At 50.9% G+C, this 17870-nt stretch overlaps 1 protein-coding gene across 4 annotated transcripts in view; it reads right to left on the bottom strand.

Moving 5' to 3' along the window:
* Window positions 1-422: 422 nt before the first annotated feature.
* Window positions 423-17870, bottom strand: part of JCAD (junctional cadherin 5 associated) — a 38320-nt gene continuing 20872 nt past the window's right edge. For 2 of the 4 annotated variants that reach the window (XM_070381828.1, XM_070381829.1), the window contains one exon: window positions 7682-11993. In XM_070381828.1, the coding sequence (XP_070237929.1) occupies window positions 8315-11993 (3679 nt within the window). In that variant the 3' untranslated portion in view covers window positions 7682-8314. Of the gene's footprint in view, window positions 3047-7681; window positions 11994-17870 lie in introns of those variants that run through there. The other 2 variants (XM_070381830.1, XM_070381831.1) reach the window with 2 other exon arrangements.

Genomic DNA, 17870 nt, shown 5'->3' with positions numbered 1-17870 from the left:
TCTGTGAACAACGGACAGCCCTTCACAAACCGTCACGTGAAACAGACAAGGATCTACTTAGAATTTCCACAGGAATCAAACCTCAACCTACAACTCTCAGAAGGAAATCAGGATCTCATAGTACATACATTTTTAAGGGATGTTTTAAAAAAAAAGGGACCCAAATAGTTATGTACAAACATGGAAAAGGATTCTAAAGATGCAGTCAGGGATGGTGCATCCTTCACAGGGAGTTTTCTGTAGTTTGCAGAAACTGAAGGTTCAAAACAATAATAAAGACGTTTGGTTTTCAATGGCCCAGGAATTTTCTTCAAAGAAAGGTAATTAGAGCTATATTGCCAATATTTTCCCCCTTCTTTTGCAAAACAAGAGATACAAATACATTTCAAATGTGATTCCTCACATTTTTTAAGTCCAAATAGTCAAAGTTAGAACTTTTAATCTTATAAGCCCCCAAATATTAAACATCAACAGTAAATCATATGAATGAGAAAAAGAATGACAAATACAAAATATGAGTACTTCCTTTCCAGCCACAAATGATAAGAGAGCTGTGCATGTATGAGAAATAGAAATAATAAAAAAATAATTAGCAAAAGTTCAAAACCTCTGGAAAAGCTACTTTATAGGATTAGAAATCGTTATTTACCTCAGAAAATGCAAGTTTAAAAGTCACATTTTCAGGTACCTCTCCTCCCAAAAACTTATGTACAGGCTAGAATCTAGAAATTAAGGTTAAAGGGATAAATACTGATAATTTCCCCTAAATTTTTAGAATAGTTTCAGAGTGATATGATACAAGGATTTAGAAGAAAACAGAGTATCATATTCTGGTTTGTTTGTGATTTCTTCCCTTTAGGATCCTTCTCTTTCTCTCGAGGAATAAGCTCTGATTGACCTCTTTTGATTAAAAGATGTTTTAGATGGAATCAAAGACTGTAAGGGGAAAGTCAGAACTGGTAATATGTATGCACACACATGACACACACAAGTATGTATGTGTCTGTGTGTGTGTACATACATGACACATGCATGCGTCTATATGCATGTTTATGTACACACAATGACACATGTATATACGTGTATGTGTATATACATACACCCTCTCTCATCTGCACCTAAGAGGGATGTACACCCCGTCACGAGGACCCCCAGGTGGCTGCTCCCAGTGGTACCAGATGACTCCAGTGATTTTCCCGGCAGAGGCCTGGCCCGTCATCCCCACGGGTTGTGAGAAGCAAAGCTTCTAATATCACACGAACTAAAATCTGGAAAGGAGTGACCATGAGAAACAGGGAAGAAGCAAAGCTGCAAAGTGGATTTGAAAAGACTTCTCAGAACTGCTTAGATTCTGTGTTGTTTATTACTGTCCAAATACATGAAGTTCTGATGAAATAAAATCATATGGTACAGATAAAAACAGGCCATGAGAGCCCAGAGTTGTTTTAGGGCCAAATGGCAGACCACTCAACAGTTCACATTTTAGGAATTCAAAATGCTTAGAAATTGATAAGGTGATTTCTGAAAGAGAGAGAGAAGGAAAAAAGACGAAAAGGAGGGAGGGAGGGAGGAGACAGAAACCATTGAGGAAATGTTAGTTCACGAGAAAGCCTGACTTAGAAAGAAGTGACAAACGCATTAAAAAAATGCATAAACTTTGTGCAGATTAATGCAATAGTAAACGGCAGAATACATAGGCCTCATAATACTTCCGTAACGGCGTACATATAATGTCTCTAGCACTTTTGGAAAATATGCAGACGCTAATTAAAGATCATTCTAGATAAAAATACACATTTCTTTAAAGGGACGGTGGGGGTGAGGGGAGGGGGGATCTGGTCTCAGGGCACATCCCTGCAGACGAACAAAGATGAAACTATGGGGTTTTTTTGGTAATTCTAGTGAATATGGCAGCAAAAATTTGTTGTAAGGATGTTGGCTGGTTTTAAGAGGGTTATTTTCAAATATAACCTTATAGCTGCATTTGTTAAAAAAAAAAAAAAACTTGTGAAAAGTTAATTTTATTAACCCTGAAAAATGTCTCTATTGACATCTCTTTCTAAGATAAACTAAGAGTAGCAAGAGTTGTGAATGGGTGAGGGGTTTATGCTTTAAAGCAAATGTGAACCCTCTCTGGGTTCCTCTCACACAAAGGGATACAGACTCTTAAATACAATAAACTTCCTTAAAAATCTGCCACCTAACAATTGTTTACATCATAGAAAAATAGCATTTTTTGGTAAAAAGAAATATAGTTACTTTGTTAAAATGGTCTATTTTACCAGCAATTATTTCTCATATAAAGAATTTCTAGACATCCATACAGGAAATAAAAATAGATAATACTGAGTGCAAAGCAGACGATGGCATGTTTGCAAAAGATCAGAGCGTCTCATTGCCGATAAATAATACTCTTATCCATCATGGTACAAGGTTTCATCTTTTGGAAACTTGCAAGCTACCGCTTTCATCTGCTGATGGCAAGTTACTTAATAGGTAAAGTGACTTCAGCAGCAGAAGGCCAAATTGATGAGAAATGGATCATACATACGTGTTCACATTTCCCGGAAACTCAAAGTGCTAAAACACTAGCAATGGCCTATGTTCCCCAAACTCCCGAAAGTGAGCGTGGACAGCAGGCCACAGGGATGCGAAGGGGGATTTATGACATTCTTGGTCCTTTCAAAATCACTCATTAAACCACCTACATTTGAGTTTTCACATATAGCCAGATTAACACCAAATGCTCCATCAGCTGGGCTAAATCCATCATTAAGGAGGGTCCTTGTGACTCTTTTCTAAACATAGGTATTAACCCTTTGTGCTATAAAAACAGATGCTTTCAACAGACTACTGCTTTATTTCCACAGAGTGACTCTGTGGAGTCGACGTGTGTCCTGGCCACGGGGAAGGATGGCCCAGTGAGGTTCCTCCCAGGTGGCGGGGCTGAGGCCAGCTTGGGGGGTCACCCGTCAGCAAAAGACGCGGCCCCACACTCCAGTGGCGTGCCATCACACCCTCTCCACCCTGCTTGGGTCATAGGAATCTGCAAAAAAAAGGAAACAAAAGAAGATGAGTAGTATATTCCACTGGTCTGCTTTCTATTTAATCCTCAGGCCAGAAATAAATGTGTAGGGATCAAGGCCCACCGACCGTATTTTTTATCTAGGAGTAAACGGCTACCATCTAAAGGCTGTTTTGAAGGAACGGGTATGACCCATGCCTAATCACAGATGGGAAATGGGGGCAGCTTAGTATTTTGACCGTCCCTTCCTGTTGTTCACAGGGAACATAATTCACTTTAACTGCAACTCTTGTAAAGCAGTAGCGACGCTCTCAGCTGACGCTAAGCAGGATATTGTGTGCATGTACGTTAACGGCAACTCTAAGGAAAGCTTGCCGTGGGACCAGTGATGTCCCAGGGTGGGGCTGAAACCCTGAGAACTGGGCCTGGTGATGGCAGGCCTCCTATCTCTGACCCCACAGCCAGCATGCAGGCCCCGGCTGCAGGCTCACCCGCCAGCCTTCCACACACAGCAGTGTGTGTGAGTCTGAGTTGCCATGCTGATCCACTCTACAGCTACACACACGGGGCCCAAGTGGCCCCGGTTTCTAAAAAGGGACACCATACAATAGAACAACGGTCCTAGATCATCACTTGGGCTGTGGCTGGGCCCTCGGGCATTACAGATCTCTGGGGTCCAGGCAAATCTGAGGCTCACACGTGTACCTCCTATGGTCAGAATCTCCTCCCATGGCAGTTCAAAGGGCTCCTAAGTTCTTAAGAGCAAATACGTAAGAAGTCTGGAAGGACGGTACAATTTAACAGGTATTAAAACTATCACAGAGCCATCTCTTCCTCAACCCCTCTGGACGACAGTGCATTCTGAAGGCCATGCAGAGTCCCACTTCTCTGGCAGCAAGATATCTTGCTGTGTCCTCTGCACATCTTGACAATGGAGGAGGAAATGGCAACCCACTCCAGTATTCTTGCCTGGAGTACCCCCTGGACAGAGGAGCCTGGAGGGTTACCATCCATGGGCTCACAAAGAGTCAGACACGACTGAGGGACTTTGGGCTTCCCCGGTAGCTCAGCTGGTAAAGAATCCACCTGCAATGCAGGAGAACCCGGTTCGATTCCTGGGTCAGGAAGATCCCCTGGAGAAGGGATAGGTTACCCACTCCAATATTCTTGAGCTTCCTTGGTGGCTCAGATGGTAAAGAATCTGCCTGCAATGCAGGAGACCTAGCTTAGATTCCTGGGTTGGGACAATCCCCTGGAGGAGGGCACGACAACCCACTCCAGTATTCTGGCCTGGAGAATCCCCTGGACAGAGGAGCCTGGCGGGTTATAGTCCATGGGGTCGCAAAGACACGACTGAACGACTAACACACCACACACCTTCTTGACTCCTTGGGATGTACTTATGATGAGACACCACAACTGCGACAACTAAGACAGCGTTTATCGCACTTGGGACAGGCTCCACTTTTTGGAAGGGGTCTGCTGCTCCTCAAACAGCACCAAGTGCCCGTCTTGTTGAAAGCAGGCAGAGATCCCATGAACAAGCTGCCTTCTGCGGGTCTACACTTAACACCCACTGTGACAACATGGGTCTTAGTAGCTGAGCCCCTCTCTGAGCTCAGCTGGCCTCATTCAGTGCCGATTCTGGGGGACCCCCATGAGCGAAGATGAGATGGAGGTGGGTGGTCATGAAAGGATGAAAGGGCGCGCTGGCGGCAAGGAGAGGCCTCAAGGGGCTGAGCCTCCAGGGACATAGAGCCCGGCCCTCAGCAGCCCACCTGAGGGCAGGTATGTGGAGACTGCCCTATAGGACATGCCTGCAGCCCAACCCCAACTGCTGAAGCTGAGGACCCAGTGACAGAACCACAGAGAGAAATCAGTATGACCAAGGACTCCTTCTTTAGACCATGGAGGGTCGGGTTCAATAAAAATACAATGTGAGCCGCAGCATGGTAAAGTTTTTAGTAGCCATGTTAGGGCAAACAAAAGGAAGCAGGTGAAAATAGTTTCAATGGTGCATATCATGTCACCAAATATATCCAAAATGTTATCATTTCAACAGGTAACCAAAAAAAATTATTGGGACATCTTAGATTTTTTTTTTTTTTTGGTGATGTCTTTGAACTCTGGCATGCGTATCACACATTTACAGGCCATCTCAATTGGGACGAGCCATGTTTCAAGTGCTCAGGAGCCACATGTGACCAGGGGCCACCACACTGGCCGGCAGAGGTGCCAGAGTACAGGGAAGTCATGCCCCTCCTGGTTCCTGTGGGCACTGTGTCGGGGGAAGACAGATCACTAAGGCCCACCCTGGTGGGTATTTTGCATATGAACACCCTCGAAGGCTACCACCTGTGAGGATGTGCTGACGCCCAGCCTTCTAATGGCATCATGAGGCTCCCCTCAAGCTTGCCCTGGTTATCCCCACCCCAGGCCCGAAGAGGACAAGCTGTCCCCACTCTCCTCCTGAACGTGTACCAGGAGAGCGGCCAGCGGAGGTGGACGGGACCAGACCAGCAGGCTCAGACACTGATGCGCCGGATTAGGCTTCTGACATAATCCATCCAGCGGAGATGGGAATGCTGTGACCTGAATTAGTTTTGAGCTGCTGATTTCTTAGCCAGAGCTCCCCCGACCGAAAACCACTAAAACAATGTTAGCTGAAATGACTGTCTTTAAGCTGAAGGCAAGTCTTTATGATATGATGGGTACATAACACAGATAATAAAGTTCTAGAAGAATGTGTGGGGGGGTGATTTACAGATATATGAGGTACGATATTGTTTGAAAACTCCAGAACAAAATTTGAATTTAAGTGGGCTGTGACTCTGGGGCAGTGAAGCGGGTCCCACACCCTGAGGTGACAGAGGCAGGGGTTGGGCGAGGATGGAGATGATGACTTTTGTGTTTAAATTGATAAAAATACATCAAAAGGAGAGTCCAAAAGCTTATGAGCAACAAGGCTTTCCTACCTCGATTAAGGCCTCTTGGAAGGACTGGCTTTGCACAGTGAGACCTGGTGACCAGCATGTGGAAGGCTGAAGGGGGTACATGAGTGGCTGCACACATGAGCAGTCGCCCTTATAGGTCTCGCTATGTGGCCACTTCAGGAAGCTGTCCCCACAAGGAGCTCTCTGCCTTGAGATTTTTGGTCATCTTATTGTGTATTAAACAGCAAATGCACCAAACGGAATGGCAAAAAAGTAATTAAAAATTTCTAATGGTTGGAAACTACAGCTACAAGATAGATAATATTAAGTCACAGGTGAGGGTGTCTGAATGGCTGGTTAAAATGGAAACTGACGTTATCTGGGGGATTTCAGACACCCATCTGACCCCATTCACATGCCAGATACTCAGGCTGAGAATTGAGGGAGAGCTGAATGAAACTAGAAATTTTATAACACATTCCCCAAAATACGTGGCCATGGATGGAGGCATAGAAATCTCTACAAAATGATGTTTTTCTTATAACAGGATGCATCTTCCTTTAAAATTCTTCTAATTCTCAGGAGGACTAACACTCTCAGCCTGATTTACTTTACAGATAAGAAACTCACTTTAAAAGCTTGCGGCACAGGGGACATATGTACATCTATGGCTGATTCACGTTGATAGTCTGACAGAAAACAACACAATTCTGTAAAGTAATTATCCTTCAATTAAAAGAAAAAGCCTATGATGGCTTTCGAATAGCCAGGGGGTCTATTTTTGGTGGGGGTCGGGGGAGGTCTCCTGCTGCAGCCTCACAACGGCTCACAGGTGGGCCATGGAGCTCTTTCCACGGAACGGCCGAGGCTCCACACCCCTGCTGTTCTCTCCCACAGCAAAGACCAACGTGGTCACTCAGATGACCCAGGAGGGCCCTGACAGACGGCTTCCGTCGATCCTGGATTCTATGAGAGGGTGGGAGCATTAAGGATTCCTCTGCATTTGGGAGAAAACTTAAAAAATGTGAAGATTTTTTTTTTAATTGAACAAAAATTTCGGGATTCTTCCAGCTGAAACAAGTGATCTTTTCCATCTCCTTATAAACCTGATTTCAAAACAGAAAGCAGAGCGGCAGGGGTGGGGAGGACCAACCCGGTCAGGGCAGCTAGGCAGATAGAAGGGCTTGGCTGCCAGGACGGGCTGGGGTAGGGGCAGCGCCAGACCACTGAGGACAGGGCACCCTTGCCCCTCCCGGAAAAAGGCCCCTTCCAGTCGGTAGTTCAAGATGGACGCCTCCCCTCCTTGAAGCACGTATAGGGAATATAACTGGTAATATCGTTGATAACCCCCAGGCCTGGACCAGAAATTCCCAGGGCTCTCTCGCCTGCTCTTGTCAGAGCTGGGAGAGAGAACGGTGTTTGGGGGCACAATGTCCCCGCTGTGAGAACCTGCCCCGTGGTCTATACAACGAAGAAGACTGGAGAGACCTGGGAAGATGAGAACACGTGGGGCTTCAGGTCTGCAGGAGGCTGTTGCCAGAACCGGCTCCCCTGGGCCAAGTGATCAGAGCTGAGGGGCTGGAAGAAACAGGGTGGGCCCATGGGCTTCGAGGGGCGTGTGGGCTGGTGCTGAGAAAGTGCAAACTGCTAATTCTGTCTAAACCTCTCAAGTCTTTCATGAATGGTGTGGTGGCGAAAAGAGATAACAATGGAGGACAAAGGATTCGCTAAGAATCCCAGGGCAGGAAGTTTATTGAATCACTCGGGTATGTCTTTTCTCATTAGGCTAACCAAGCAATGCAGGTTATCCGCTTCCTGCTTCATTCGCTTCAGTCGTGTCCGACTCTTTGCAACCCCATGGACTGTAACCTCCAGGCTCCTCTGTCCATGGGATTCTCCAGGCAAGAATACTGGTGTGGGTTATCATGTCCTCCTCCAGAGGATCTTCCTGACTCAGGATCAAACTCACACCTCTCGTGTCTCCTGCATTTGCAGGCGGGTTCTTTACCACTAGAGCCACCTGGGAAGTCCGAGGGTTATCTGGGGGAATGTCTATTATCTGGGGAGAGAACAGAATACAAACGCCCTAGTCTCCTAGGAGACCGATCAAGGTGCCTACACCCTGGCTGGCATAGCTTACTGATGTACCTCTTCAGAGTTAGGGGTCCCATGGGTGTTTATATAGGTAATTTTATCTAGTCACTTACATAGACAATATCTATGAAGACTGGATCATTTAAAATGCCAGGTCTTACTATTAAGAGAAGCTTCCGGATAATTCTTGGGTAGAATAAAGACTCTTTGAGCACCATAATTCACAGAGTCGATCTCATCTTTTCTGAATCTTCAGGTTTCATCATCTACCCACTAGGCATTTAGATGTTCTCTGGACGTCAAATGCAACCTGAACGCCCGCCCCTCTGCCTGACTCCTCACCTGGGCACCAGAAGTCCCGGCCGCCGTTCTCCCTTCGTGCTGCTGGATGCCCATCTGCTTCCAGCGACAGAGCACCTTGAGGGTCGGAGAGCTTGTGCCCGGCACTGGGAGCCACCAGGCCTCCCAGCCACGCCCCGGGGCCCCTCTCGGCCTTGGGCTCCTCCGCGGAGTCCGCGGCCCGGGAAGTCAGGAGCCTCATCCGAGACACAGAGCTCACCTCCTTCATCCTCGTCAGGCGGTCTGGGTCCGCCTTCCTGGGCGGGGAGACCAGCTTCTCCTGTAAACTTTCGATCACTCTGGAAGTGTTTCGGAGCTTCTTTTCTGAGAATGCCAAGTTTGGGGTCCTTTCTATAAAGTGGAACAAGGTGGACCTGAAGGGTGGCTTTGTCTCCACGTCCTTGGGAAGGAAAGGCTGGGACTCCAGGGGGCTGGGCGGAGTTTCGGGGGCCTTGGTGGGGACGGCCCCGTCCACATCCGCGGGCTCAGAGGCCCGGGGAACCTCCCGGGTGCTGTCCCTCTCACCTACGAACAGAGGGCTCTTGGTCCAGCCGCACTTCCTCCTGCCATAGAAGGCATCGGCGGGTGCGGTGGACTCATTGGGCTGGGCCAAGCTGGCCGCTGCCTCCTGTCTGGGGGACTCGGGTCTGAGGGCACTTCCATCCGGCTCGGGGTGCCGTCTCTGCCCTGCCCTCTGGGCGCCTGGCAGCAGGGATTCCACAGCCACCTCGATGCCGAGGATCCTGGCGGCCCTGGCTTCGAGGGACTCATTTGGGGGTATTTCTATTGCATTGGCATCACCCGGAGACCCCGCTAGCTGGCTGGTACTGTGCTCCTGCACCAGCGTCAGCCCCACAGACCTCAAGTCTGGTGCAGACAGGCCCCGGGATTTGCCGGCAAGAGAGAGGGGCGCCCTTGTGCTTCCCTGCTCCCCACCGCCCGCCCTCGGAGGGCCGGCTGCACTCAGCTCCACAGCTCCGCGACTGCCCAGGAGCTCCTGGCTGGGCAGGGGCTCCCTCTGTTCTGCTGGATCGGGTGGGGGCTCGGGTTTTGCATCATTCAACCCAGAAGATATTGCTCGTTTCACAGGCCTTGGGCTGACTGCCAGCTGGGCCACCCTGTCCTCAACCTCTCGGTCCCCATCTTCAGCAATCCAGCTCCCGGGGGGCGACAACCACACGGAACCTCTGCCTTCTGCCTGCCAGGGCCTGGGGGACCGAGGCCTCCCCTCCTCGCTCCAGCTCTCGGACTTGCTCTTGACTCTGCCCGGCCTGGTCCTGGGGTCCTCGGGCACTATGTCCTTCAGGAGGCCCGGCAGCTGGGGTGCCGGGCGGGCACAGCTCCCCCAGGGCAGCTCTGTGTCACTGTCCTCGCTGCCACTACCATCACTGCTGCTGCCACTACTTCCTTCCTCCTCCTGAAGCTCCTTGTTGAAACTCTCTAACTGGCTGATCAAGTCCCAGGGGCGGCGGCTTACTGGCTTCAGGAGGAACTGCCCGAACAGCTGTCTACTATTGCAGGGGCCTGTGGTCTCCCCCTTGATCACCTCGCCCCTGGACACGGGGCTGGCTCGGCGGCCAGGGCCATCAGAGCCCTGCTGACCCAGGCTGGCCCTTGGCACGGGGCCCTGGTTCCGGGGCCAGGAAGACCCGGAGAAGGCGCTGTTGCTGGATGGGCTGAGGGACCCTTGACTTTTCGGGGAATGAGCCCCGGGCCTCTGGTTCGGGTCACTGGATGCCAACGCCATGTGCATCTGAACCTCGAAGGGTGCGGGGTCCAAACACCTTGGAGGCAGCACGGGGTCGGGGGAGCCCCCTGGCCTCTCCCCTGGGAGGGGCTGCAGGCTCTGAGGTTCGTGAGCGAAGCTGGTTTGTGTTTGCTGGTCTCGGAAGTGGTGCCCAGGCCATGGGCCAGGCCATGCGAGCGCGCGGTGCTTTGCAGGGCTGGGAAATCTGAGGTCGTCTGCTTGCCGGCCCCGTCCCGGGCCCCCTGGGTCTGGTCTTGGCAGCTCTGTCCTCGTGGCCATGCTGCCCGTGAGCGCCTGGAGCTCCAGGTCGGTGGAGGACAAGCTGAGCACACTCTGCTCCTGTAACGCCGCGCTCTGCTTCAGGTCATTGTTGTTCGTGTCTGTACCTGGCAGCTGGGACTCCGATTTCACCGGGATGGAAACCAAACAAAAGATCGTCTCGCTCGTTTTTTTCTTTGAGCTTCTCTTGGGCTGCAGCCCTGCCTCGAACTTTCTGAGCTGGGTCTGCATCTCGCATGAACTCTCGCCCTGGGGGCTCGGGGAGGACACCAGGCTTTCTGGATATTCCTGTGGGCTGCCACTCACATCAGGCTGCTTTCTCTGTGTGACAATGCAGGGGTCTCTTTGGTCAGGAGAGCTGCCGTTTTCTCCATTCCTGGGGGGCTGGCCCCACAGCCACGAGGGGCTGGGATCAGCAGGGGCAGGACCCCTCTCCTTCCCTGATGGGCCCCACACGGCCCCCTCCTGCTGCAGGCTTCTTGGGTCAGGGGCAGGGACCGCACCATCCAGCTTCACATCTTCCCAGAATCCATGGGGTCGGGGTAGTTTAATGTGTCGTATCCGTGGGTCGTCGAAGGGAATTATCAGGATGGAGCCGTCGTAAGCCGTGGTGTGGTGGGGCTGTGGGGGGACACCAACAGGAGAGCATGGGCTGGCCCCCCACTCACTCCCAGCTCCCCGGGAGCCAGAAAGAGGCTGACCGCCAGCAGCAGGCCTCTCCATTGGATGCTGCGGTACACGGCGGCCTCTGCCCTCATGCCTGGACACTGCCTCCTCGGGGCAGGGGTGTGGGGCGGGCTGCGGTGGTGACTTGTACGAGGGTGGGGGCACGTACACTGGGGGCTCCAGGCCGGGGTCAGGCCCGTAGAGGTCCTGCCTGGCACTGTTCGTCCTGGCTGAGTGGGCAGCACCCGGGTCCAGCTGCCGGCTGTCTGTGTAGCTGCCATTTTCTGCTCCGGCCTTGGAGTGTGGCTGGGAGCCATAAGACGGGGGCTTGAGGGGTCTCCCAAACCTGGGCTGGGGCAAGGGGGCCGAGGTGCCAGCCTTCTTGGGGTTCCTGGTGGATTCCAAATTGGAAGCACAATTTGGAGGCTGAAGTGGCACTTTAGGGACACCTGGTAAATGGCCATCGCTCAAAGGGATGGGGACCTCCATGCAACTCAGGCTCTCAGGGGAAAGGACTCGAGGCAGTGATTGGGACTTCCCTTTGCTCTGGGAGGTCAGCCCGTGCTCCCCAAGCATGAACGGGTACAGGTCCTGAAACAACTTCTCGCCAACACCGTCTGACATCTGCCTGCCTAGTCTCGGGGGCTGGTTCCAGCTTCTAACGCTGACGTCCTGCCATCTGGCGGGACCCGCCATTCCCAATTCGTCTTCCCAAACAGCCTTCTTCATCACGTGCTCAGACCTTCCTCCAACTTCCCAGGGACCCTCCCTCGGATGCGCGGGCAGGCTGGGGACCGGGCCTCGGCTCCCTGGGTCCTCCCGGGCCTCCTGCTCTCTTCTCCTCCAGTAGGCGTGGCTGCGGCTGGTCAGGGGCTGCGAGGACCACGCGAGCACCGGCTGATGGTAGAACCTGCGAGACAGAGGGCCACAGGTTACACCTGGAGGAAGCCCACGGGAGCAGCGCGCACCTCTCTGCCTATGGGACGGTGTTCTGAGTCAAACTTAGGTCAGAAGCTTTGAAAGACATATTTCCAACCACGGTACTCATTCACTTGAAAGAAACCATGGCCCAGGAATTACAGCTGGAAGGCAGCCACATGTTTTGCCATCACGGACTTAAGAGTGGCAGCGACATGCTGCCCACAAGAGCATTAGGACTAGACTTGTACCTGAGTGGCACCTGAAATGCCCAAGAGACATGGGTGAGCCCAGAGCAGGGCTTCGCAAGTGTGATCCTGGGCCTCTGGGGTCCACCACCCCCAGCTCAGAACGGAAGACCTTGCTTTCTGGGAGCAAGTCTGGGTACCTGCTTCCAGCAGGTGCAGGAATCCCACCCCTGATGCTGACTCTGAGGCCTGGGGGGACTCTGTAAAGGGCGCTTCTAACAGGTCCCGGGTGCTGTGGCTACTGCTGATCCCAGCGACCCCTGAGGACATCACAGCCGGCAGGCATCAAGCACGGCTGCACAGCCATCCGGGGACCCTGCCCCTCCCGACGCCTAGGCAGTACCCCGGCTCTGACCTGTCAGAGTCTCAGGGGCAGGTGGAGAGGCAGGTGGGACCCCAGCTCTTCCCAGCGTGTGACTGGGACGGCCCCTTGGCTCTAGCAGAGCAGAGTTTCCACACCACTGTGATGGTGGGAGCCACCCAGGGGGCTCATTAACTACACACATTACCAAGTCCCTGCCCCCAAAGCTCTGATTCAGTAGGTCTGGGTTAGGGTCTGGGTGTTTCCCTGGTGGCTCAGATGGTAAAGAATCCGCCTGCCACGCGGGAGACCCGGGTTTGATCGCTGGGTCGGGAAGGTCCCCTAGAGGAGGAAATGGCAACCCACTCCAGCATTCTTGCCTGGAGAATTCCAAGGACAGTAGAGCCTGGTGGGCTACAGTTTATGGGGTTGCAAAGAGTTGGACACGACTGAGAGGCTAACACGTCTATTTTAAGCAAGCTGTCAGGGGCATCTTTTCTTCAGGGCGATGGGGGAAACACCGCTCGGACTGACTTTTGAGACTGACAGAGGAAGTGGGGTCTTGCTTGTGGGCAGAGCTCTCTGCCAGGCAAGGAAGGGCAGCACCGGCAACAGCCGAGGATTGCCGACCCCAGGCTGCCGCCCACCGCCTGACTGTGCATTGAAATTTCCTTGTGAGCCATTAAATAATACTACGACCCAGGTCCCTCCCACCCCAGATGGGGGATTTAATCTGTCTAGCCAGGAGCCTGGTACCTCCTTGAATGACTCTAACACACACCCTGAGTTGAGAATCACCCTTGTAATGGAGCCAAAGAAACAGCCTGAAGAACCCTGGCACACTGTGCAGAAATGTTAAGCTGCTGACCACAGGGAGCAGAGACTAGGGCTGTAACCCAGAAAACCCACTGGGCAGAGGGAAGCCTGGGGCACTCCATGAGCTCGATTGGCCACGGGCTAATCCAGAAAGGGTTCAACTTTTCTTGAAACCAGAAAAGGTTTCAAGCAGCTAACAGTGCTACTTGCTTTTCACATTATAGAAGAAATATGCATTCTGTCATTTTCTGCCACCTATCAACGCATAAAGCAATTATCCTTCCGTTAAAAATAAGTAAATAAATAAAAATAAAAGTAATATGTAATTTATTGCTGAAAATTTGGAAAAATACAGGAAAGAGTAGAAATCAAAAGTCACTGGCAGTCCTTCTACCCAGAGGTACTCACTGTGATTCACAGCTTCTAGTGTTTGTCTGACAACGTGGGCTTTTCAAACGGCCTTAGTGTCACTCTACTGGGATCTGGCTTTACGTGAATGTTTCCCAACAACTGTGTCACAAATGCCAGCTGACGCTCACACAGCGGTGACAGCCCTCCAGATCCTCACTAAGTGCCCTCCTAACTCCTCCAAGCTCCGCCAGCACCCCTCTGAGGTAGGAGGAAATAGGCGCAGAGAGGTTCAACGACTCTCTCAAGTCACACAGCTTGTAAGTGGTGGGAGAAGAGTTCAAACCCAACGAAGGTGACCATAAAGCCCATCAGCCACCGCGTTCTACTTCTACCAGCATAATGACAGATTCCTCAGCTGCACAGTTTCAGTGGGAGAACAGTCTCTCATGAGTCATGCTTTATTTAACTGTCACCCTGCTGTTGGACATCCGTGCTCTTGTTGTTCAGTTGCTAAGTCGTGTCCGACTCTTTTGCAACCCTAAGGACTGTAGCCCACCAGGCTCCTCTGTCCATGGGACTTCCCAGGCAGGAATACTAGTGTGGGTTGCCGTTTCCTTCTCTTGGGAATCTTCCTGGACCAGAGTTCAAACCCACGCCTCCTGCATTGGGAGGTGGATTCTTTTTTTACCACTGAGCCACCAGGAAGACGTGGATATCTGTGTCTCTTAGTTCTAAAACACTTAGGAGAAATGCTATTCGCCATCACTAATCGTGTCTCAGCCTCTGAAGAATCAATCCTGAGAGAAGGCATCAGCAGGTCAGGGGATCAGGTTCTCCCTGCTGTGCGATCTGCCCGCAGGTTGGAGCAGAGCTGGTCCTGCTGGACTGTGCCCGCATCTGATCATCAGGGCTCATTTGTTTCTGCACTAGAGAAATGAAAGCAATCTCCCATTGGTCTCCATTTGCATTTCTGTGATTACTAGTGAGGATTACTGTTTTATGCACTTAGGTGCCATTAGACCACACTTTGTGGTTTGGAATGATTTCTATGCCACAGTCCACTTTCCAGTTGACAGGATGGTACAGAAAACAGGGAGGATGCCCAGCCCCTGCAGCCACAGAAGGTGATGGCCTGGGGACAAGGCACTGTGGGCTATGGGCTGAAGATGGGACGCCCACCCCAACCCCTGCAACACACAGGCAGAAAGAAGGGCTGTTCTACAGGAGCTAGATGGTAAACAAATGGTAAAAAGTTATTATTATTAATGACAGTATTAAAATACTGTCATTTTTATTTTGGAATTCATTTCTTTGCCTTAAAAAGTGAAGGCAGCTTCTCACATCCTGCATCCCGCCCCCTGCCCCCCAGTAACTTCAGCAGCCACTTAGTAAAGCTGAGTCATGGATTGAAAAAGCAGAAAATGCCTGAAATGGATTAGAGGTAAAGCGTTTGCCAGAACCGCCTAACTGCTTCTGCATTTACTGCACACACACAGCGCAAGCTGTCTTAACCCTGCCCACAGCTGAAGGTCAAGTTCTTTGTTGCCTTTGTCGTCATCACAGGGTGTTTGGGGGCATTTAGGTTTTGAGGACTGACAGAGCCTTCCTCGGGTTGGGTTCTATGAGGACTGGTCCCTGTGGAAGCTGCCTCACTGGCCTCCGCGTGCATCGCCCCCACCCTCACCCTCAGCTGAGCCAGCACAGGGCATCCAGAGCTCAGAAGCTAATGTTCCTGTCCTTAGGGACACCCTCTGGCTGCCTGTCCCGAGTCTGATACTGACAGTGAACCATGGTGCATCTACTGGTTTCAGGGTCTTAGACTCTGTGCCAAGTCCAAGGGCAAGACTCAAAAGTGAGGCTTCATAAGATGCTACAATCATTGCAAAGCTAATTAAGAGAGTAAAACAAACCACCCGGAGTGTGTGGTCGATGCCCAGAGTGGGAATCTCCTTTCTCGCCTGGTCTATAGCTGACGGTGAGTGGGCTTCACCCTCCACACCTACTGACTGGCTCCTTTCAGACCCCTGAACGTTTGCGGCCCCTGGCTTCACGGAAGAGACCTTGCTGTCTGGCTTTTGCTCACTTGGTCAACAGACATTCCAGTTTCCCTGTAAATGCATGATCTGTTAAATACCAAGAGGGGCTGAAATCCCAAGGTGCGGTCTTCCCACGTTTGGGCCACGAGCACAACTGGAGACTAACAAAGGACGACAGAAACAGGACAAGCACACAAACAGGCTGCAGCTACCTGCACCAGGAAGGGGGTCAGTTTCCTTCCTGCTGAAAATTGCGACATCACCTTAACTTCATCCAAGTTGCCATGTGTAATTAATCAAGATGGCCAAGCATTCTGGGCTAAACTTTTTTTTTCCATTTGCACCATACACCAAAATCCCAGTTTAAGGAAAACACAGGGCCACTTGGAGAACTTTAAATAACCTATTTTAACAAGTATACATGACACAGAAAACTATAAAGTGATTAGTTCACCAACATCTAGAGTGCACCTAGTTTGTTAGTCATTCAGTCATATCCGACTCTTTTTTGACCCTGTGAACTGTAGCCTGCCAGGTTCCTCTGTCCATGGGATTCTCCAGGCAAGAATACTGGAGCGGGTTGCTATGCCCTCCTCCAGGGGATCTTCCCCACCCAAGGATTGAACCTGGGTCTCTTGCATTGCAGGCAGATTCTTTACAGTCTGAGCCACCAGGGAAGCCCCAAATTTACATTCACAAACATTAACAATGGGACATTCCACAAAAACATGCTGAACACATTCAAACAGGGTGGGAAAAAGATAAGGAAGCCAAGTGGAGTGTGTGAGCCCAAATACATAGTGTCAGTGAGGTTAGGGAGACAAGCAGGGTCTTTGTGCAGAATTCCTGGGAGAAGAGGTCAGAGAGAAGACAGAAGCTACACTTGCGAGCAGCTCCCTGATCTATCAGCAGTGTCATGTTGATGACAAAACCACTGATACAGGGTGTTTAGAAAACCTCTGAAACAGGAACATGGGGCAAACAACATGTCTACTGGAAAAAAGGCATATCTATTTGCTGAAGGTATAAAAGCTGGTGATGAAAAACATGAGACCTGTCTGTTCACATGACATTTGCCATGGCAACAGAAAATCCCACCATCCTTTTAGAAAGGAAAGCCTACTTAGAAGGGCAGCAACGCCATGACTTTTAACCATGGTTCCACCCGTGGCAGGACTATCCCTTCCATGGTCCCTAGACCATGGAATTGACACAGCACAGGCAGTGTCACCCGGGCACGACACAGCGCAGCTGGGTGCCCGCTGCCCCATGGGTCAGGGGAGACACCCTCCTTCCTCCACCAACAAAATCCTGAAGTGGGTCCCCAGGGGGCCTCTGGAGTCTCGTCTTCCCTGTAAAGATCAGGGTGGAGGGAGAAGGCCCCACTGAAGAGGTTTCCGGTCCAGTGACTTCTTCCCATCAGCAGGGCCGCCAATCTAGCAGCTGCCAGCACCACCCATCATCACCTTGAAACAGGGCCACGTCCTACAGAAGCCACACCCTCCTCCAGGTGGGTGGAGTCTGAGCATAAATGTAGCATGTCTCACTTAAAGAAACCCCCACCCCTTAAAGGAGAAGCTCTCTACTTCTGGATTGGCAGGGGCACTAGGGCATCTCTTTCGAGTGACTCGGAGTTATCAGTCCAGTGTTAGGTGTTTCTGGGGTGGGGTCAGCCATCTCATGCTACAGAACTTGCTCTTAACACTCTCTGGCTTGGAAGCCTGAAACTTTACTTTTCAGCCAATTGTGGTATATTCAACATATTACAACTGGGTGAATGGCCCTCTGACTCAGAGTAATAGACTAATTTTGGAAAAGGGAGCTATAAGGTCAAGAGGAGATCATGACAGAGGTTAAGAGGATAGCACAAATTAAAATCCATCAGAAAGGATAAAGCTGGTCTGGGAACATATTGCATGAAGATCACTATGCAGCCAAGTTCAATTTGAACAAGAATTGCTAGTTGCACTGGCATAGATATAACTAGGAGACACACAGCTGCTGGGCCACATGACTAGCAAACCGTTAGGCCTGCTTTTCACAGTGTACTGATGAAGTGAAAAGTGAAAGTGAAAGTCGCTCAGTCCTGTCTGACTCTTTGCCACTCCATGGACTGT

Source organism: Bos mutus, chromosome 13 (genome assembly GCF_027580195.1).
Source record: "Bos mutus isolate GX-2022 chromosome 13, NWIPB_WYAK_1.1, whole genome shotgun sequence".
In the NCBI taxonomy this organism is placed as follows: Eukaryota; Metazoa; Chordata; class Mammalia; order Artiodactyla; family Bovidae; genus Bos; species Bos mutus.
This window is presented reverse-complemented; position numbering and strand designations above follow the sequence as displayed.